The 22,694-nt window shown below is 38.6% G+C and overlaps 2 protein-coding genes across 21 annotated transcripts in view; both read left to right on the forward strand.

Annotated features, from left to right (window-relative positions):
* The window catches only part of ptk2ab (protein tyrosine kinase 2ab), a 75,585-nt gene extending 64,437 nt beyond the window's left edge, over window positions 1-11,148 (forward strand). For 19 of the 20 annotated variants that reach the window (XM_073811587.1, XM_073811583.1, XM_073811580.1 and 16 more), the window contains 7 exons: window positions 108-221; window positions 3,651-3,713; window positions 4,633-4,672; window positions 4,821-4,924; window positions 9,840-9,995; window positions 10,087-10,167; window positions 10,245-11,148. In XM_073811587.1, the coding sequence (XP_073667688.1) occupies window positions 108-221; window positions 3,651-3,713; window positions 4,633-4,672; window positions 4,821-4,924; window positions 9,840-9,995; window positions 10,087-10,167; window positions 10,245-10,457 (771 nt within the window). In that variant the 3' untranslated portion in view covers window positions 10,458-11,148. The remainder of the gene's footprint in view (window positions 1-107; window positions 222-3,650; window positions 3,714-4,632; window positions 4,673-4,820; window positions 4,925-9,839; window positions 9,996-10,086; window positions 10,168-10,244) is intronic. The other variant, XM_073811585.1, reaches the window with a different exon arrangement.
* Window positions 11,149-13,406: 2,258 nt separating this feature from the next.
* ldlrad4b (low density lipoprotein receptor class A domain containing 4b) overlaps window positions 13,407-22,694 on the forward strand; it is a 57,237-nt gene continuing 47,949 nt past the window's right edge. The window contains exon 1 of the mRNA XM_065245400.2: window positions 13,407-13,545. The gene's annotated coding sequence lies outside the window, so the exon portion shown is untranslated. The remainder of the gene's footprint in view (window positions 13,546-22,694) is intronic.

The raw sequence follows: 22,694 nt of genomic DNA on the forward strand, positions 1-22,694 counted from the left end.
CATTTTGATACCGAGCTCCAGACTGCAGTTTTGTTTCAGTTATTGGGTGTTTGTAATATGTGCAACAACCAGAGGCTAAAACATAAAGGTGTGTGTTCGTTTGTCAGGATGGAGCGGCTTTGAGAGGAGGTCTGTCTCAGCTGATGGAGGAGCAGTTATTACTGCAAAAGCAGCAGATGGAGGATGATCAACGCTGGTTGGAGCAGGAGGAGAGACTACTGGTACTAATCCCACCTCATTCACCGTGAACTTGCATTCTTGTGTCCTACTTCTTGACTCTCCCCTTCCTCCTCACCTCCCCTTCGTCCTTTCCTCCTCTTGTCCCAAATAGCACCCCTACTTCCTACTGTACAAGCCCATACTTTTGTGACGTAATGGGAAGAAGTGGTGCTCTCAAGTGCGGGCTCAGGAAAAGCATGCATTGGGGCGCATATCGACCATAAAGTGGGCACCTATGATCACGCTTTTCAGACCTTAAATGACCAATACCTACGGTCTTGTGGACATAATGGACATTTGTAAGTCTACGAGACTGCAAGCCCACATGAAGTGCGACCTTTGGAATGCAGCCTTTCTTTCTCTCCTATTCCACTTTCCTCTCCTCCTCTTTTGACTCTCCCTCTCTTTTCACTTCCTCATTCTTTTCCTCCTCTCCTATTCCCCTTTCCTTCCCTAATATTCCTCTCTTCTGCTCGTCTTTTAAATCTCCCCTTTACTTTTTACTTTCCCCTTCTCTCCTCATCCTCTCCTTTTATTTATTTTTTCTTCCTTCCTTCCTTTTCTTCAATTCTCCCTAAAAGATTTTATGAATCATCATTATGTTTATGTTTAGCTGCAGCAATAACATAATATTCTGAACTTTTTCATGTTTGAGAACGTTCCACCAGTTGTGGTTTCCCCCTGCATTTGTAAACAGTTGCAAGCAGACCACACAATTCATATCTATTTTCAGGGCTGGTCATCTGAAGTGTCTACAAATTGAAAAAAATTTCCGTTCAGTTCTGGTATATGGGGATTTTATTCCACATCATTTTGCATTGTTGCGGCATTGTGTAATGTATATAACAATATGCAAGCATAACCATTGTGTTTTGTGCACGGATATGGGTGCATACGCACTTGTTTATATCCATGCGTTTGTCTGAGAGTCTTTGTGTCCGTTTGTGGTATGCCAAGTTTGGTCATACAGTCTCCATCATTTCTATCTCCACTATGTTATTATGTTCAGTCATCTTCCAGAAATCCTCTAGCAGCTTCCTGTACCAAGTAAAATGGGCATTCAGAGCTCCACCACAGCAAACAACATTCATTTTTATCTTAGGCTCCACACACACAGTTGAAACTTTAATGATTTTTTTAATGAATATGAAATGTTTTTGATTCAAACAGTTTTATATAAGCGCAGTTTCTGTATGAAGGAGTGTTATATACAGGAATTCCTCTGTATTGAATGTTTGGTTGGCACTAAGGGTGTGAGATGGGTAAACTCAACATGACTCATTGTCATGTCTACTGAAAGTTAAATTATTGATCAGAGGTTGTTTCTTAGCAGATGTTGCGTTCAAATGCACATGAGGGAAAAAGTAGAGGGTGGGGAAAGCACAGAGCTAGAAGATGAGAGAGAGAGAGAGAGAGAGAGAGAGAGCAGAAAAGGGCTTGGCTTTGCCGAGTTGAAGCTCGTTCGCTGTGAGTGAGTCAGTATGTACGTAGACATGTCCTAGAAACAAGAAACAAGTCACTTCACACATACACGCACACACTTTGAGTTATATCTCACTCTTACTTAATGGAGATCCACTCTTTGCTGCACTCCATGTTTAAGAAACGCCAGAAAGAAAGGCACGCAGGAACGACCGGGAAGATGCAGGTCTTCAAATCATGCTTCGGAAAACTGGTACAGTAAATTTGGGAGGAGATAGTAGTTGTGTGTATATTTGTAGATATGTATCTGTTAAGATTCATTTAATGTAAAAGCTTGTGAATGAATGAATTGAAGTGTGTACTGAGAGCTGCATTAATGTTTAGGTTTTCTGTACAGCAGGGCATGATTTAAACTTAATTCTGGAAATCTTTACAGAACTGTAATATTTTTGTTAAATTAGTTACTAGATTTGTGTTTTGGTTTGTGTTTGCTGATCGGGTTTTGTTAGAATAGAGAAAACATGGATAGGATGCAGATCAGGGTTGCTTTGAGTTGAATCAAATGGATGTACGGTAGTTGTTTGTAAGGGTATGAGTGTTATTAAAGATAGCTCAGTTGCGATAAGTTTTCTGTTTTTAATGTTGGAGGACATTCTCATGATGTTATTGTAACATTTATAAACAGACAGTTCAAGCATGTGAACAGGGTGCATGTGAATAAACATCTGAAGATGTTTCCCAGAGGTTTCTATTTTTGGTGTGTTCAAATTTTGGTCTTTCAAAGTAAAACAGACTTAACAGGTGATACAATATGAAGAGTTTTGTTCAAAAACGCAATAAATCAATTTTAACTAATTTGGGTAAAAACGTGTTTTCTATACCAAGAAAGTGACAAGATGAAAACAACCATTTTCTTAAAAACTTTCACATAGCATGTTTAGGTAATAATAACATTAAAAATTAAAATCCATAATTTGATTTTCAAATATTTATTATAAAAACTATAATTAGATTATTTTTTCCGCAAAATGCAATAAATCCATGACAACTATTTTTCAAAATGCTATAAATCTACTGAATCAAATCAATATATAAATGTGCATTCATCTTTGCCATGTTATATTCATTTAGTTGACTAGTGGTATACACTGATAAAAAAGAAACATTAATAGCATTAATCAAAACACTTACTTTGTAATATTAAGAACACTGTCATTGCTGCTGTCATCCTTGGGACGTCGTCGCTGAACTTTTCTGACAGCGATCAGCTGTAAAATGTTTTGGTCCTGCTCGATTTTCGTTGACTTCGAGTAAAATAATGGAAAGTTTTTCATAAGATCCTCTGGCGTCAATGTGTTGGCATGACAGAAGCTTGATGTTGTCGTGTGAGAACATCCGGCATTTTTCCGTCGCCCGAGTGGCTTACGTTTCTTCCCCGCCACAGAAAACCATCACAGGTTTTATCAATGCCATCAAAATTATTATTTAGTTTTGTTTGTTTGTTGATCACGAAGTGCAAAGCAGATGAGGAAAACTAGGATTCAGTGTATTTAAAGCTCCGCCCTTATTGTTTACAATGCGTGGAAAGGTGTGCTGTGATTTGTTGTGCGGATTTATTGCATTCTGCAGAGAAGGAGGACTGCCGTTTATCGCGTTTTGGTAAAAAAGGAGAAAAGATGACAGAATTACACCGCAGATATCGGATTTTGTGTAAAATTAAGAATTAAAAAATAGCGTTTATCGCGTTTTGGAACCAAACTCTTCATATAATGCTTTACACTGGATATGTGTCTGGGGGGAACCTGATTGTACTTTTTTGCATTAAGGTCCTATAAAACATTCATCTAGTTTTAATTAATATTCATTTAACTTGACACTTTGGTAACACTGCCATACACAATGAGAGTGACTGATAGTGTGAGTGATGATTTAGTAGTACAACAGATGTGTTAGACATAATGAATAAAATTAGATGAGAGGTAATATTTGTCATTTTTGTTGTGTTACAGAAGCCTGATGGGAGAAGTTCCAGAGGAAGCCTTGAACGTGATGATGGAAGTCTTCAGGGACCAGTGAGTTTCTGCTCTCCTTTTAGTTTTCTTTGTAAAATATAATTGTGTTACGTATCTTCTCCAAGTCTGGAATGTGCAAGTTGCACTTTTAAATAAGAGCTAAGAGTGGGACATATAAGCAGATCAGCTCATGTTCAGCATAATGTGATTTACTGCAGGAGGACATGAGTCTCTTCTCTATACAGTGTATACAGTGAGATTTAAATCATTTTGGGAATGATTGGCACTCTAAATCCCATTCTACTGTACTGTAGTTTGAGTACACTATGCCACTTTAGTAAAAAAATGTCCATATGTGTTTCATTTGCCCTTGTTTTACCATCAAGGTATGCAATGAATCATATGCTCATATCATTGTGTATAATTTTAAGATGCATTTTGGCTGGGTATCTATCGGTAGATCAGTAGCATAAATGAGTGCGCTGGTAACAATGACTCTTTTGTGTAGAAACCCAATCTGATCTGCTCACAGTCACTGCTAATGTTAACACAAAGAGCTAAAATCCTGCGCTAGTTTCTACAGAGTTCACTAAACAACCCTTATCCACACGTAAGATGTCCCGTCTCATGTCATTCATCACTTTGACACAGTAGGTTACTGTGATTTTAGTGCTGCTTTATCCTGATCCAGTGCAGTTTTTGTGGATGTGTCACGCATGCTGTGAATTGGATGGATGAAGCTGATCTCAGAGCAGACGTTTTCAGCTGTGTTATAGCTTGTTTGTCTGCAGCAGTGGTTTTGAATGTCTTTGCTATCCCATTGGGTTGTCCTTTTTGATTCGCTGTGGTCTTGTGTGGCATGCCAGGCATTCAGGCTGCTCCCAACCCAGACCACAACAACACACATGGCACGGTCGCTCTGTCTTGGCTCCGGCATATTTTTAACTGGCTATGTTGTGACTGTGTTTTCTGTTTGCAGACTGGAAACCAGCACATTTATCAACCCATAGGGAAAGTGGGTGAGTTTTTGTTTTTTATTTGTTTCAGTTTGGTTTCACGTCATTTACGGGGTTTTTTACTTATGTTCAGTAGATATAGGTCTCTGTTGTGTCTTTTCAGCTTTGCATAGTGCACTAATGTAAAATTAAAACTTCTTGTAATCCTCAGAGCATCTAGCTCCTCCTAAAAAGCCTCCTCGACCCGGAGCTCCCAGCCACCCAGCAGGAGTTTCTGGCCTGAACCCTACAGAGAGCTACAATGAAGGCGTAAAGGTATTAGAAGCATCACACTGCATACAGGACACATGAGAAACAAATGGCGCTTTTCCATTGCATAGTACCCCACGGTTTAGTTTAGTTTGGGTCGGGTCAGCTCACCTCACTTTGGCGTGGTTAGCTTTTCCATCGAGTTTAGTATCACTTCGGAGTGGGAGGGATTATAGGCGTGTCGTTATATTTACGCTGCCTACTGCTGTGACATCATACACGTGAGAGCGTTGTTGTACATTCCCATACATTCATTTATTTCTCAGTCTGCCACAAAATTAAAATTGGCCACCACGATGTTTGCACATCGCGTTTATAACTACCTCTGTCTCACATGACAGTTTCTGTTCAAACACCCGACCCGTGGCGTCAGTCGACGGCGCTCCGCTGAGCCTCATCCAAGTTGCATATAAGCATATATAATGCGGACGTGCACGTCGCGAATGTGCCGCCACAAACTGTAAGTCTGGAAAAAACTTATGGTGTCCCGGATTCTCAACCTGCGGATGTTTTTCATCACTAAAAGGGTGTTTGGAAACTTATAGCAGAACACGGATAACAACATGTTTGCTTGAGACAGCGCAAGCTAGCAGTAAGCTAAAGCTAATATTTACATTATAGCGATGACGTGACGATTCTCTCAGACCAATCAGCGATCTACAGTGTTTTCGCGTCACGTTTGGTATCAGCTCGGGTCGCTTGGAACCCCAACCGAGGTGGTACGAAAAAAAGTATCGGGTACTACGTACTGCACCCAATGGAAAAGCTCCCAAAAGTAAACTGACCCGACCCAAACTAAACTAAACCGTGGGGTACTATGCAATGGAAAAGCGCCATAAGTCTACCTATAAATAACTGTGCACTGGTGGACTGGTCAGTTTTTTACCAAGGCGTATTTGCACACAAGGATCTAGAATTTGGACCACATCAAGTGAATTGCACAACAGTGTCATTGCCTGCCACCAAAAATCTAAAAAGTGAATGTTGGTTTTTATCCTAGTGCTTTATTTTCTTATATGAATTAATATTTTATGTGTCAAAATATTGAGTTTCTGACCCCCCAAAAAACTTTTGGTACACGGTTTGCATGTCTTTACAGTTTAAATTGCTTGTAAGTTTCACATAAGTTAGCTTCAGTTAGTTTACTATTCTTTTATGTATTTATTAATTTTAAAACTTTTTATTAGATTTCCAAAAAACATACACCTCGCATTGACACAGATCCTTTTTATTCTTTTAGTTTATTAGTCTTTTGATTTGATTTCATCAATGTGTATTATGTTTCAGTAGGGATAAGCGGGGCACAAACTAACGCAGGGTTAATTGTAACGCGGCTACTTTATATATTTATACAGGGCTGAGCAATCTGTGCTTTACGTCATTTTCTCTTACTGTCAGAAGATGATCTCCTGTAAATTTGTGAAAAGTTTTGATGTTTTGGTTAAGATGTTGAACAAATTGTGTTTTGGAGCCATGGAAGTAAATATCTTCATTTTATGTTTTTTTTTTTTTTCAATTTCTGAGTTGGGTGTGTAGGTCACTGTCTTGTTACCTTAAACATAAAACCTTTTTGAAAAATGTCAGCAACTCCTAGTAACTGATAGCTGGGATTAAAAACATTTTTGCACTACAGGGTAACAGTGTTACAATTAAGCCTCAGGTATACAATGATAATGAAATGAAAACAATGTAGTTTTGTCTTAATTGTGTATCCCTTTCAAGAAAATCTATTAATATGCATTGATGCGTAATACAAGGATGGTTAGATGAAGGATCATGGATGGATGAATGTGTGGATATGTTTCTATTACAGCCAGATAGATAAACAATATCCACCTTTAGTACATAAACAGAGTTTTATTGAATTATTTGTGTTTAAACAAAATTTTCTAGCAGGTGTTACAACAAACCCTCTTTTTGTTACAATTGGCTTTATGCCCATCTGCACTACTTCCTGAACTTCAGCCAGCTCCTTGTTTCCTGTCTGCCATTATTGGACAAACTGATTAATCCAGGTGTGCCTGACCTCAGTAGTCACAACAACAATAATCAGACACACCTGGATTAATCAGTTTGGCCAATAATGGCAGACAGGAAACAAGGAGCTGGCTGAAGTTCAGGAAATAGTGCAGCTGGGCATAAAGCCTATTAACCCCACCTATGGGGTACGTTTTAACGTTTGCACTCCTGTCACTTTCTGTGTAATTGTACGATAACAATAAGTCCCACAAACACACTTTTAAGTGCTCATTTGTAGCAGAGATGTGTATGTTGATTGTGTAAAAAAATTATTAATCTAACTTAAATATTTTTTGAATGATAGAGCCAAAGTCAAAAAGCGTTACTTTGTGCCCCGCTCTCTCGTACCTAATAAAGTTCATAATAACTCTATTTAACCGCATTTGGCACTCAATGAGTGCTGATTTTAGACAGTTTACACACATGCACAGAAAATACTTCTGTTTGAGACATGCATTGTGCTTGTGCAAATTTACAATAATCACTGTTTGCTGTTTTTAGACCAAATAAAGTTAACGCTCGTATCAAATACACACAAACATGCATGCACTCTGAAACATGTAAGATAAGCATCTGTACTCAAGGGTCGCCTTCAGGAGTCAACATGCCAACAGATGCTGTTCGCCAAGCCTCATTAAAATCATCCTCATTCCTAAAGCCCCCTTTCACACACACACACACACACACACACGCACACACGCACGCACGCGCAAACACACACACACACACACACACACACACACACAATTACTCTGCAGGGTCTCCCATAAAACAGATGAACACCGTAAACCCAATAGTTTCCATTCCAATGCATTTTCCTGATGCTGTGGCTCGGCACGCAGGGGGTCTCGTAACTGTAAGCAGAAATACGGCACAAAATAGAAAATAAAATTAGAAACAATGTGTACATAATTCTAGTCTGCTTTTGCGATGTTTTTATAACTTTTTGGGAGTTTAACCAATGTGTGTGTTTTTCATTTTCAAATAGCAACACTTTACCGCAAGCCATTTAAGCAAACATGAGATTGTATTCTAGAAATATATCGCCTTGCACACTGACTTTTGTAGGAACTCCGAACTGTTTTCACTTTCTTTTGTGTTCCAGCATGAATATGTGAAGTTCTTTATATTAATCCCTTTATTTCTTTCTCTCTTTACACTCTATTTCTATGCATTTGTTTCTCTACTCTTCTTCTGTTGCACATTTTGGTAGCCTTGGAGGGTAAGACCAACTGTAGATTTGGTGTAATGTCTCTGTCTGTGTTTGTACCCCTTTTATCTAGTTGCTATGTCATTACTCATGCATATAATTTAGAATCATAACCCAATTATCAACTAAGCCAAAACTATAGCGCCTTGCATAGACCTCCTGTATCTCATTGCATGTTCTTTGTTTAGGCCAGTGGTTCTTAATTCCTATCCTCGGGTCCCCCTCCCAGAACATTTTAGATGTCTTCATATATAAAACACCTGATTCAGTTCATCAGCTTGTTAGTTTGATAATTAAGGAAATGTTTCAAACATTCTGGAAGAGTGTTTTTTTTAATATATATAAGGAGACATCTAAAACATTCTGGAAGGGGGGCCCAAGGACTGAGAACAACTGGTTTAGGCTAAGATCGAGTGTCATTCTAGCTGTTAGGCTTGTAGCGCCATCTAGTGTACATTATGGGTTAATGAAATATTTGAGATTGCTTGGTTGCAGAGCAAACCCGTTTCAATCCAGATGGAAGTCTGTTGGCACTTTCAGTGGGATATTACATTGATCTTTTCTTAATTATTATTTTGATCTGTTTAACATTTCTCATATAATGTTATGTTGTCATATGTTTGGTGTTAAAATCAGTGGCGGCTCATGACTGCTCTTTCGAGGGGCGCTAATTCAAAATAAGTGTTTGAGTGTTGTGTGTGGCTCGTGTCTTCAAAATATGTGTTTGTTGCGTCATGTGAACCTTGTGCATCATGTGTTTTGTCAAAATAAGTGCCTGCTGCACACGCGTCAAAACCGTTTATGATAAAAGAGACGCTCACGTTCACAAAATACACACAAGACACTCCTTTAACAGTAAACTTTGATTAAGCCTGAGATTATGCGAGTATATGGCAAACGCGAGCGTCTCTTTTATCATAAACCCTTTAGACGCGTCTGCAGCAGGCTTTTATTTTGACAAGACACGTGATGCACATAAGATCACTCGACACGCAAAACACATATTTTGAAATTACGAACCACACACATGACGGGCTACATGCATATTGTGATGAACTTCGCATCGTGGACCCTCGGAAAAAGAAGTCAACGGCGGCCACTGGTTAAAATCAATCAGGGTATCTGCTCAGTATTGGAAGTGGTGATTGGTTTCCAGTAGCTGCTTGTGCTGCCACCTAGTGTCCATTATGTGTGTACCATAACTCAAACTTGTTCATTTCCCAATCGGTCACTGTGATTTCACAAAGTAAGATGCAATCCTGGATTGACATTTTTTGTTAGTCCTGGATCAACGTTTTAATCAAAGATACCCCAAACATTTTTACCCCTCAAATTTGATTGAAATAATAGTTTGAGAAGAATTTTTAAACCCAATCCTAAACCTAAATCTAACATACACCCCAATTATGCAATCTGATTGGTTAATAAAAATGTTGTTCCAGGATCACATCCTACTTGGTGAAATCTCCTTCATCTTCATAATCACTTATTAAAGTAACATAAGTTTTGTAACAAACCTCTGTTATAGTCCTAAATCTTTAATGATGTATTGGAGCCATAAACCTGTATGTGTCCATTTACATAAATACTATACGTTTATATATATATATATATATATATATATATATATATATATATATATATATATATATATATATAATTAATATAATATAATTTTCTGTGTATCTTTAGATTCAGCCTCAGGAGATCAACCCTCCCCCTACAGCTAACTTGGATCGGTCCAATGATAAGGTTTATGAAAACGTAACGGGGCTTGTGAAGGCTGTGATTGAGATGTCCAGTAAAATCCAGCCAGCTCCACCTGAAGAATACGTGCCCATGGTAAAGGTACGACACAGATTCAATTTATTTTTGTGTTTATTTATGTGTTTTTTCTACATTCTCTACATAGTGATATGCGTGTGTGTGTGTGTTTTAGGAAGTGGGATTAGCTCTGAGGACGCTGCTGGCCACCGTGGATGAGACAATACCTTTACTCCCTGCTCACACTCACAGAGAGGTAAAAAAAATTGTTGTCTTATAAGGCCTGCTGTCAATCCCCATGTCAGCAAAGCTAATTATTGCTCTTGTTTTTAGATTGAAATGGCCCAGAAGCTTCTGAATTCTGACCTGGCGGAGTTGATAAATAAGATGAAGTTAGCTCAACAGTACGTCATGACCAGCCTGCAGCAGGACTATAAGAAACAGATGCTAACAGCTGCTCACGCGCTTGCTGTAGATGCCAAGAACCTGCTGGACGTTATCGACCAGGCCAGGCTAAAGATGTTGGGCCAGGTGCGGCCACATTAGCCCAGGGCTTAGGGACTCTATTAGGAATAAGGCAAAGGGACACCAACGTACAGCAGAACGATGCCCTAGCAACACACCAGCACAGATTTCTACAACTTGGACACAATAGGAATCTAATGGTGCCCCCTTTATTTACTCACTGACCCTTCGGTTAAAGCCACACTGCAAGTGCGGGTGCCGTGAGAAGGGCTCTGGATTTATTTATTGGATCACCCGGATCGGACTGAACTAGTCAAGACTGAACGTAACGACAGGGCCTGACGGTTTGCCTCTTCGGTGAAGCGCTTACGTGGGGATTTGGTGATCTGCTTTAGGAGGATTGTGATTGGACGCTGAGAAGAAGGCTCTAAATCTGGGGCTGCTCTGTGCTTTAAAAGTCTCTAGAGGATAAAGAGACACTCTTACACTGTATCTAATATGTCTGTATTTTATTGACAAGGCAGACCACACAAATCTAGAATCCCGCTCGGCTCAGGTTCTAGTTGTAGAGTCATGAACCTTGAGCTGTATTTTTAAGACTGTCAGTTTTGCACAGTAGAATTTGAGATGAGTCTGGATTTGCAGAATCTGGATTTCATGTCTCAATCTACATTGCAGACTCCACACTTCTCCCATGGACTGAGATGGAGAGTGTTGTACATTTGGGCCCTGTGCCACCTAGAGGTAAAATAAAGCTATGACTGAATTAAAAGATTTTTTATAGTCTCATGTTTTCTATAAATGCTGTTCAGAGATAATCACAGTAAGGTAATGTGGTTGAAAAATACTCTAATTTAATAGGTAAATATCATGCTAGGGTTACATTATGGTTACAGACAGGATCATGATTATGTGTATGTGGTCCAAAAGTTAACTATTTTGTTACAAATAATATTACCAGCATAACAAGTAGAGTGAAAGGCTGTGAATTGAAAAGTGAGTTGTATAGTAATTTATTTCTCCTGTTTTTGCTTAAGTGACAGCTTGCACTTGAGCTGGCAGGACTCGTGAGTTTTTAAACCTCAAGATTTAATTTAGCCCAGCAAAATATAAACATGTTTAAATGAGCATCTTGTAAAATGAAATAAATCTGACCTTTTGGGAGTTTAATTTATAGTTTATGTCTAAAAAATGTGTGACTATCATCAATAAATGATGCTTTCTTCTGCCATGCAGGACATTAGGGTAAGAAAATTAAGAATTTTCATTTTGGGGTAAACTATTATTTTAACAATGTGCCTGTAGCTCAGTTGTAGAGCATTGTGTTAGCACCATGAAGGTTTTTGGGTTTGATCCCAGGTAGCGCATAGGGCGGTTTCCCAGACAGGTTTTAAATTTATCCAGGACTAGGCCTAGTTATGGACATTTAAGTAGTTTTTACAAACATACTTTACCTTACGATATTAAGGGTGTGCATCTTGAAAGTGCCATGGCATGAAAATCTGATTTTATCCATGTTTAAGTGCTATAATTGGGTCACCAGTGCTTCTATCAACCTAGAAAATGTGAAAAAGAACAAACCAGTAACTTGGTTTTGGTAAACCATTCTCTGCAAGCATGTGAAAAATATAGGTCATTGAAATTTGCACTGAAAAAATTATTCATTCAATTTACTCAAATTTTTTAAGGTAAGTGGTTGCAATCAATTTGTTTAAGCTACATTATAATGTATTATAATAAATTATCTTTATGATATTTTGAGCTAAAACTTTACATGTGTACTCTGGGGACACCAAAGATTTATTTTACATCTTAAAAAAGGTCTTGTGACATGGCCCCTTGAACACAAACAATGGCACTCTCATAAGGCAGCTCAAACATGCATTTTAGTCTGTAACTAGGATAAGCCCTGTCCTGGAATCAGGAATAAAAAATAATGCAATGCTCTGTTTGTCGAAAAGTGTATGTAAAATGGTTAAGTGCTATTTGATTATTTTTACAATACAATTTAAAGTTTTTCTTGTTTCACAATCACAACAAAAAATCCTAAAACTTTTTTGTTTTTTGAATCCCACATTTTTAGCATAGCTTCAGACTTTTATACTCCAATTTGCATGCATATACCAACGTTTTATATTTATCCAGGTTGTCATATTTCTTAAAAAAAAAAAAAAAAAGATATGTGATGTTTTATAGTAAGCTGAAGTCATAGTTTAATAGAGAATAAATTCTACTGGGTCATGATGTCTCGAGCGCTGCTGAAAACTCATCGAAAATCATGCTGGCCAATTAGAGATGACAGTCAAACAGTTTTATCATCATTTCCAGCATGGAGGATGACAGTAATGTAATAAGAGAGTACGAATTGGATCATAAATATGGTCATTCATGGCTTCAGAATCAAGTTACTTATTTAATCAGTAAGATAGAAGGCACAATAACACCAAGCCTACTCAACATAAGAGCCAGCTTTATAATAAAAACATTTCTTTTGTTTTAAGTTGAGGGATTTCTTCATATTAAGTTTTATTATTAGTTATTTAGTTTGTGTGTTTAAAAACCTGTATAAATCCATATTATTTGATTTAATGAATAAACAATGATTTCAAGTTCAAGCCTAATTCCAGTAGAGGGCGGTATGTATATACACTTCGCTCCTGCTAACGTTACCTTCCAGGCTTCAAGTTTAGAGGGACTATACTGTACACTTGTATTTATATATGTAAACGTATTTACACACAAACTATAAAATTATCTCGATCAAACGAATGGGAATAATACAATATACCGAGCTTTAAATTTAAACAAAAACTAATTTTTTATTTGCTTTAGTGGAGTAGAATTTAATTATAAAATTTAATTTACAATAAACACATTGCATACCTCAAACCAATATCAAAAGACAATAACCGTATAACTAGCCACTAAGTTTACTTCAACTTTATTCCAAGACTCTTATTTTGAGTCGTCCATGTGTTTCATTGGTTAGGACTCTTATTTTGAAACACCGCCCTCTGTCCTCCACTAGTCTCTGTGCGCCTGATTATTTTTACGCCGTCGAGTCTGGCGGTGAAATCCAGGTCATCTTCACCGGATCGCCAGACGACACGGCTCAGGCGTGTGCTCTCAGTAGATCCGCAGTGCCATTTCCTGATTCCTCTTTTAACAGGTAAGGAAGCGATATCCTTCACACATTTTGTGTGATTTAATGCAAATAGCATCAGATGGGCGCGTAATGATGCCAGCTGTGCCAGTGGCCCCCGGGGGTAGAATAACGAGCGCAGCGGCTTTTCCAGACTGGGGCAGAAAAGTTGTTGGGACCCTTTCACGTCATCTCCAATCCGACAACTGAAAGCCAATGATCAGGTCAATGCGTAGGATTAAGTTAAAGTCTATAGTATGGTCCATATGTACAGTAGACTCACATATAGTTCCTTTATCAGACTGAATTTTAGTGGTCGTCCGTTAACCGAGACCACAGCCGGGTCCCCGGACCCTTAACGTAATTAATTATTGTTCTTCATCTTGTAACCAGGCTTATTTTGGACCGCGATATGTATATTGCTTATTCTGCAGATGTTTATTAAAATTTGCTATGACATGTTTTTAACATTTTAATTAAAATATATTTAATAATTGCACATTATAAATACAGAATTTGTGTTTTTTACAAATGTTTTTCACGAATGTTTATTTTTTGATATGCTTTCTCTTGAGAGATTTGCACTTGAACTTGATAGTTTTCTATCTTCTTTTATATAGCGATTTTTGTGGGAAATTGTTTTGGGAACTTAATTCGTTTCTGATTTCCTCGATATTCATGTGTTTGCATTACCGTTTGCATCCCGGAAGTCGCGCACAATGATGTGATAACAAAACGTTATGTTGAGCGGTTAACTGTAACTTTGCGTCACTCTTCAATGTCTTATAATCGCAGTGATGTCCAAAGCATTTAACGTCTCTTTATTAATTTGGTTTAAATATTTTATACATGCGAGACACAGAACGGGATTGCACGGGTGTGTGTGTAGCTGCCAGCTGACTCTGGCCAGACTTGGACTGAGTGTGCTGCCAGTGGCTGTCGTGACTAGTTGTTCAGCCCAGTTTCAGACTTCACTCTCCGTGTCCTTTCCTGTGCGCTGCAGGTCCTGGCCCAATTGAAAGACACTGACATGATTGCGTCCTTCATTGCCAGAAAGACTGCCCACAAAGCCATCAAACACATTCACTTTTATCTTCTCTTTCCCATTCACTTCTTTTCTGCATCAGAAGTTCGCTGTTTTCCCTGCACGCGAGTTTCTTTGTGGTCCACTTGAATGACGTTCTTCAAACACTTTCCGCTGAAAAATGAGCTCGGGTCCCAGCTGTGATCATCCGCTGCATGCAGGCAGACAGCGAGCGAGGTGTGTCACGGTGTCGGCTAATGGATCTTTAGTGGCATCGGGCCAAGTGTAACAGTGAGTTGTGTAGACGCGTGCAGCTCGAGGGGTGAAGAATGATACATCGGTAAAAAGTGTGACAGAAGCTTAACGGGACTTATAGTGAATAGTGCAAAATGATGTTTTCTCAGAGATTTGGGTTGTGCTTTCGATTCTGAAGTGTGGGAAACAATTTGAAACACTTTGTGCATGAACACCTATGCACCACCATCAGCTGGGAAAAAGTTATATTGAGGAGTCTGTTATGGAAGATCTTAGGGATGTTTCCTTTTGCACTTGATTGATTCAAGTACAAGTTGAATAAAAAGATCATGCACATTTAAAAAAAAAAACATTATTTACAGAAACAGCAGGATATAAAATTGTCAGTAAACATATTTGCATAATAATACAAATATCATTGGTGTTTAATTTATTAAGAGTTGATGTAAACATGTATTTATAAGTGAGAATTGGTATATGCATAGGTTTTTTATAGTATGCATACATGTATAAATATAAAAAGTGTTGAGATTGAATGATTTCTATAAATAACATAATATTGCAAACAGATAAGAGTTAATAAGTCTGTATTAGTGGTTGATATAAACAAATTAAATGGGAATTAAACTTATTTTACTGATGAAATAAGCTGATAATAATTTGTAGAAATTGTGACCCTGCCTGTGAAAACCTATTAAATGTGTTTTTTTGGTGATTTACTGTTTTCTACATAAAATCATCCTACATAATGTACAAATTAAGAAATTAATTTTTTTATGCTCCAATATTTATTATTCATAATTTGATTATGAGACTTTAACATGTTTTTCACACACATGGTCATGGGTTACATATATAACCCTGCATAATTGTCAATATTGTAGATTTTCAAGCTGAAAGCAGGCACGTTTATTGGCCGATACATATAATGTCTGATTGTTTTGACTAGACGATATATTGCCCTGTCTGGCCTGTCCTCCCTATTTGACTTTTATTCTGTAATCGAATGATTCGAGTATTGTAAAGCACAGTAAATTGAGTGTTATCCTGATGGCGTGTGAGTGATTTGAGGCTGAGAGCTGGGACATCAGCCCACTCCAGACCGGAACACTCACTGCTTGTGGGAAGAAAGCTTCCCGTCTCGCTGAGAGCCGTCTGTCTGACGCGGAGTCATCGTACGCCAAGCTTCCTGTCTTGCTGCGAAGCACATCATCTGGCCTCTGGCACTGAAACGTCAGGTGGCATAAGGGCTTTGGGTAGGAACGGCATGCTGAACCGGGATCAGCTGTCGTTCTCCGTACCCTGCTGTCTGTCATTATTGGAGGTACTGCAGAACTGTGTTTGGATCAGTTGAAGTAGGGACACTTTAGCTAAGACCCCCAGGAGGATCTTAAAATTACTTGTACCCCCTCCGAACGTACTGAGACGAGAAGAGACAACGCGGCCAAAAGTAGAGGCTGTCAGGCAGCGATCACAGCCGGATGCTTATGGATCGGCCTATGACAAAAGGTCATACCGCCTATGTGTTCGAGACTTACTCTACTTCATTATTAAACAAACCTTGGTACGCATCACATATTTTGCTCTAATGTCAGTGCTATACACCCATATGTGGTGTCAGCTGTGGGTTACAGATTAGAATAAGTGGTCTCTCTCAGCCCTGAGACCGATCCCTACGGATTATCTCGGAACATAGGCATATGGTAAAGATGGTCTGATAGGGCCGGGGTCCCTGGTTGGCATCCTGTAGTGGGAGACAGATGGAAGCATGCTGGGGCATGAGGGGAACTGAGGTCCCCGCATGGCATAGATTGAGATATTCACTACCGCTCAGCTTGTGCAGTTATTAGAGGTCCAAACATTCTGACACTAAATCTGTTTCTTTTGTAAAAATAGGTCATGTGGAACTGTATCATAATTATGGCATCATAATGCCATCAGTAAACCCTACTTTGTGTTTGTTGATTTACATGTTTGTATAAGTTGAGATATAGATTTTAGTGCATTGAATTTATATTTTATACACTTTTGATCACATGATCCTGCTTCATAGAGCTTCACTTTCACAAACCCCTTTCCTTTTATACCGTGTCCTTGCAATGCACCAAACCCCATTATAATCAATCACTATTGTGTGTAAACGCCGTTGCTCCATCAGAAACCGTACGTGCTGTAGTGTAGATATACTAAGATCTCTAATGTTTCTGTCTCTCCCTTATGCTTCAAAGCTGATCTCTGTTCTGATACAGGACACTGCAGCACTCTGCACCATTCACACACTTTCTTTTTCTCTCTCTCCCTCTCTTCCTCTCTCGCTGTCTCTTTTAATTCTCTCTCTACCGCTCTCTTTTGCAGTACCGCTTGACTTTGACATCAGCTCCGCTAGAGGACACAAACTTTTAGGACTCTAATTATTTACTACGTCTCTGCTTGGCTAAATCACCTCTCTCAGAGGACAGCCATTATTTCAACTAAGCAAAATCACTGCACAAAATCCCATAGACTTAAAGGAGTGACCTGAGGCATATGCAAAATCGGCTATGATGCACCCAAATGAAAAATCTGGCCTGGAACAGAAAATTCAGACTGCAGTGGCTGTAAACTGAAACCAAAAAGGACTTTGTTTAAAAACATCTTAAAATTATTTTTTGTGGGTAATTGATTAGTATTAGACTTTATTTAATCAATTTAATTAATGTTATTTAAAAAATATATAACCAATAAAATAATCAGAATATTAGTGAAAGGCACACACCAAAATTATTATAAATTGTATATTTTAAAACAAAATCGAATATTTTATTATATCTTTCCTATAATTTATAAATTATCAATAATAACAATAACAAGCCATATCACCCTGTAGCCCAATACAGCTTGCCCACTAAAGTTAAGTAGGGTTGAGCCTGGTTAGTATTTGGATGGGAGACCTCTTGTGAAAACCAGGTTGCTGCTGGTAGAGGTGTTCGGGAGACCAACAGGGGGTGCTCACCCTGTGGTCTGTGTGGGTCCTAATGTTGGATTTACACCAACTGCGAATAAAGCGTCAAATTTGCATTTGCCGCTTGAACATTTTGACTGCATTAAAACGCGTAAAAACCAAGCGTTTGGAGATAAAATTAACACGAAATATCAGTCGTTCCTAAACGTTGAATGAGTGACTCCGGGCCGGCCTGCTGCCACAGCAGCAAGCAGGCTCATGATTGGTTAACGCTGCGCAAATTGACACCAAAGTTCACATTTTTTAACTCAGGCGTCAGACGCCAATTTGCGTCATTCGAACCAGACGCGCGAATGAGGCGAATTCGCGTTTACGAATGCTAAACGCCTCATCCGCGCCGCAACACGTTCAGATGCGCATAAATGCATCTTTACATTTACTTAACATTGAAATCACTAAAGACACTTATAGTTTCATAGACACTATAGTTTCATTGGACGCACGTGCGGTGACGCGGTACATTTATTTTCAGTTACAGTTTTTTTAATAGTCTGACTAGTTGCTAAACTGAACTCTTGAACAAATACCTCATTCGAAAATAACAAATGTTTTGGTTTCCTAGGTAATCTATGTGTTGTTTATTTTGCTTATATATAAATAAACTATGTTTAAAGGGATAGTTCACCCAAAAATGAAAATTCTGTCATCATTTACTCACTCTCATGTTGTTACAAACACAACAGAATATATTTTGAGAAATGTTTGAAACCAAACATTGACAAACAATGTTCCTGGACCCCATTTACTTCCATAGTATCCTTTATTCCTATTATGGAAGTAAATGGGATCCACAAACCATGGGGTTTGGTTCCAAACATTTCTCAAAATATCTTCCATTGTGTTTATCAGAACAAAGAAATTTATATGGGTTTGTAACAACATGAGAGTGAGTAAATGATGACAGAATTTTCATTTTTGGGTAAACTATCCCTTTAAAGTACTTTGTTGTTATTTATTCTTAGCAGAGTTTACCGGATGTTACATGTTGACCACGAAAGTGCTTGTTTATGTTGTTACTATTGAATGCTTGTTTATGTTGTCTATACTGTCAAAACGCACCATCCTTCGGATGAGACATTAAACCGAGGTTAAACTAAACTCTCTGTGGTCATTAAAAATCCCAGGATGTCATTTGAAAAAGAGTAGGGGTGTGCCCCGGCATCCTGGCCAAACTTGCCCATTGGCCTTATCATCCCCACACTAATTGGCTATATCACTCTGTCTCCTCTCCACTAATAAGCTGGTGTGTGGTGGGCGTTTTGGCGCAATATGGCTGCCGTCGCATCATCCAGGTGAACGTTGCAACAGGGCTCCAGACTGCCACCAAATGGTGCCATTTTGCCACCAAAATTTGAGAGTGTGCCACTGAATTTTACATCCAGTTGCACATGTGCATTTGACCAGTACATTTGACACAGAATTTGAAACAGCACATTGTACTTTCTGCATCTATCATCAAAGTATTTATTAGTTATACAGTGGGATGTTGATTTACGATGTGTGCCCTTAAATTTTTGGTTGTGCCCCTAAAATTTTCAGTTGGGGGCCACTGTGCTCCTAGTTAAAAAAGTTAGTCTGGAGCCCTGTGCATATTGGAGGTGGTTGTGAAGATTCATATGTAAGGCGCTTTAAGTGTTGCAGAAAAGCGCTACATAAATGTAACAAATTATTATTCATTTATTAATTGACATGTGAATATTGTAGACATGTGGTGAGTTCTTCTTCTCACTTAACATAGTGAGCAACCATCCATAAAACCCTAGAAACTACCACAGCAACCACATATCAACAATCTTTAAGAAAAACTCATAACGACTTAGCAACGCCTTGGTAACCACACTTGATATCATCTCCAACCTTTACATGAGGAAACTGCCTACCACTTACATTTTCTTCAGGAAATTTAGAAGTATGCAAACAAGCACTTTAAGCCCTTACAAATCAATGCTTTAGCTTATTTAAAGTTTTGTATATCCTCTAAATCCTCCAGCACATCATTTGTAAAGCCCTGGAGAACAAGTGTGTGGATTGAGCTCATGCTAGACTTGACCTGGCTGACCTCCCATGTGTGCACCAATGCAGAATGCAGTGGAGCAGCAAAGGTCTGACTGTCTAGACGCTGTGGGCGGAGTCCCAGAGGGCTGTTGATTGATTGGCTGAGAGGAGAGACGTGTGCTTCAGAGTTGTGTTTGTTTGTCGTCTGTGTTTGAGTTTTGCTTCTGTTTTGAATGTCTGCGTTTCAGTTCTTTGAGGACAAATTGATTGAATCCTTTCCACCCACATGGATCCAAATGTGATTGATTTGCTTTTTTTATGTAACTCTGTGATCCGACTAACTATACTGTTGTATTATATTAAGATCTCTTATCTTTTTGGGTCGAAAAATCAAGTCATCTCATTTGCTGTTGCCAGGGCAACTAAAATCTTGAACATATTGCATAATAAAAAACAGCCTTTAATACATGCCAGATTTTGCCTATGCTGGGTTGACTGTTAAACCAAGTAAACTATTCACTTGAGAGAGGTGGGGCAAACTACATAAGAGGTGGGATTAGGTGCTGTCACTCAAATTACTGCTAGGGGCAACCATAACATGAAAGCTTATAGCAATAACAAAAGAGTAAAAGAGAGAGAGAAAGACAGAGAGAGGACTGCAGAAGGAATGCAGATACTGCAGTATTGGTGGAGTGAATAGACTGTCAAAACAACAGCCAACCTGACACTGTGCAGACATGCTATCATAAATTCATTCTGTTGTATCTATTATAAACTAACCATGCCCGTACAGAGATATTGAGTCCTGTGTGTGAATGCAATGTCGATTTTCTTTCTTTATTTGTCTCTAACACTGTCTCACACATATGCACACACCTAAATCTGACTAACCCAGACAGCTGAGTCATCATTTGGTAACCTGCAGATCTTGGTCGCCAGTTTACCTGAGGTTTAGTCCCTCTTATTAAAGAGACAACAGAGGGCAGCCCTAAGAATTATGTGAAACGGAGAAACCTTTTACTTTGATGGTGTTTTATGTTTGCCACTTTGGCTAGGCTGTCGTGTCTATATGAAATTGCTAGAATAGCTTGGAGAAAGGTGAGGAAATTGAGTCTATTGAATCTTCAAGTTTGTAATTATTTATAATGATACCCTTTAAAGCTGGTCAAAGGTCTTAAAGGAACAGTACACCCATGAAGTGTACATTCTCTGAATGCCCTTTCTGTGTAATGAAAGCAAGTATCCGGTGTTGTATCTCAAGTATTGGGCAAATAGAAGTGATAAAAACCATCATAGTTTTTTCTAAGAACAAGGTTTAGAGTTATTTATGTTAGACTTGATACATTTAGGGCTTAGCTTTAAAGATTAACGTTTGAAGAGCTCAGGAGCTGTTTACACCTGGTATTAAGATGTGGGCGACGCTAGTGGGCGACGCTAAAGACAGGTGTTAACGATACACAAAACATTTTGAGCACTTTCGATCACATTCAGAGGTAGTCGAAAACGCATTCAACCGGATTGCTTTTGTAGTGTAAACGCACATGTGGTCGAATGTGTTCGAGCAGCCACAAGAGGGCGCCTACTCTTCGGCTATTTATCTAGCGTTATGTACCGAGCACCAATGTTCGAAAGCGCTGTACACTGTGGGTTCGCACAATCTTTACGCTTTCAATAATAAAGCTAAAGCGGCTGCTCTCCACATCTTTCGTTATGGTTTCATTTTGTAAGCGTGTGAAAGTTGCGCGAGCTTGTTTCCTCAATTGCGCTGAAATATCAGAGAAAGCTCTTACATACAACCCTATACATGTACAAAACAATGTGCAGCATGTTTACTAACAAGACAAGCAGTGGACTCTGACATAATATTAGTTTGGGTCCATTTAAACCTGTCATTTCTCCAGCTCATGTTTAAACAAAAGCAGAGGGACTCGCCCACAGTCTCCACAGACCATCAACACAAAGAAATCAGGAAAGAAGTAGGGGTGGGCGATATGACCAAAATCTTCTATCACGATAGGATAAATTTTATATCATGATAACGATATGTATCACGGTAGAGTTTTTTATGTTTTAATAAGGTTTAAATCTTTAATACCATAGAAATGTTCATAATTCTCACAAAAAACATATACAAGCATAGAAAGAAGATAAAAACAAACAAAACTCAAGCTCTCTGAAGATACACAGTCAATAAGAATGATAATAAATAATTATGCATGTATGTATAGGCCTATATATATTTTTATTTAAGGTACAAAAGTGATTTAATCAGGAGCGAGAGATTTTTTTCTCAATGCTGTTTGATTAACACGAGTGACAGACAGGAGCAAAATTAGGTAACTTCCCCTTTAAGACCAAAGTCCGGATCCAATACACTGTTACACATGCGCTTTCTCTTTTAGCTGTTTACTTTCTCTTAAGACCTTACTGGTCGTGTTTATGATGATGCTTGCAAAGACGGGAATTTTGACGCATATGTGTATTTAAGGCCAATAAAGCGGGAAAAATGCTCACGAGCTTAATAAGCAGAGGTCGCGCGACTTGCGCGCTCCTCACAGACAGAAAGAGCAGCGGTTGCGCGACTTGTCCGCTCCTGACACACAGAAAGAACGCACGCATACAGATCTGTTGTCTGTGTTTCAATGGCTTAAAATAACTTGTTTTAAAACTGCAGTGCTTAAATACGTGTTCAAACGTTACGTTTTCGCGACCACACGCACAGGAGCGTGACGTGGGCACGTAACCTCGATAGAAACGATAGTCCAAAATCTCTACCGGTTGACAAATTTCTACCGGTTAATTTTGTCTACCGGTTTATATGGGGAAATATCATATATTACGGTTGTTTTAGGACAAATCACGATTTTTTCGCATGTTGTTTTTTTAAAGACTATTTTGCGT

The sequence above is a fragment of the Paramisgurnus dabryanus genome, chromosome 13 (assembly GCF_030506205.2).
Source record: "Paramisgurnus dabryanus chromosome 13, PD_genome_1.1, whole genome shotgun sequence".
Classification (NCBI taxonomy): Eukaryota; Metazoa; Chordata; class Actinopteri; order Cypriniformes; family Cobitidae; genus Paramisgurnus; species Paramisgurnus dabryanus.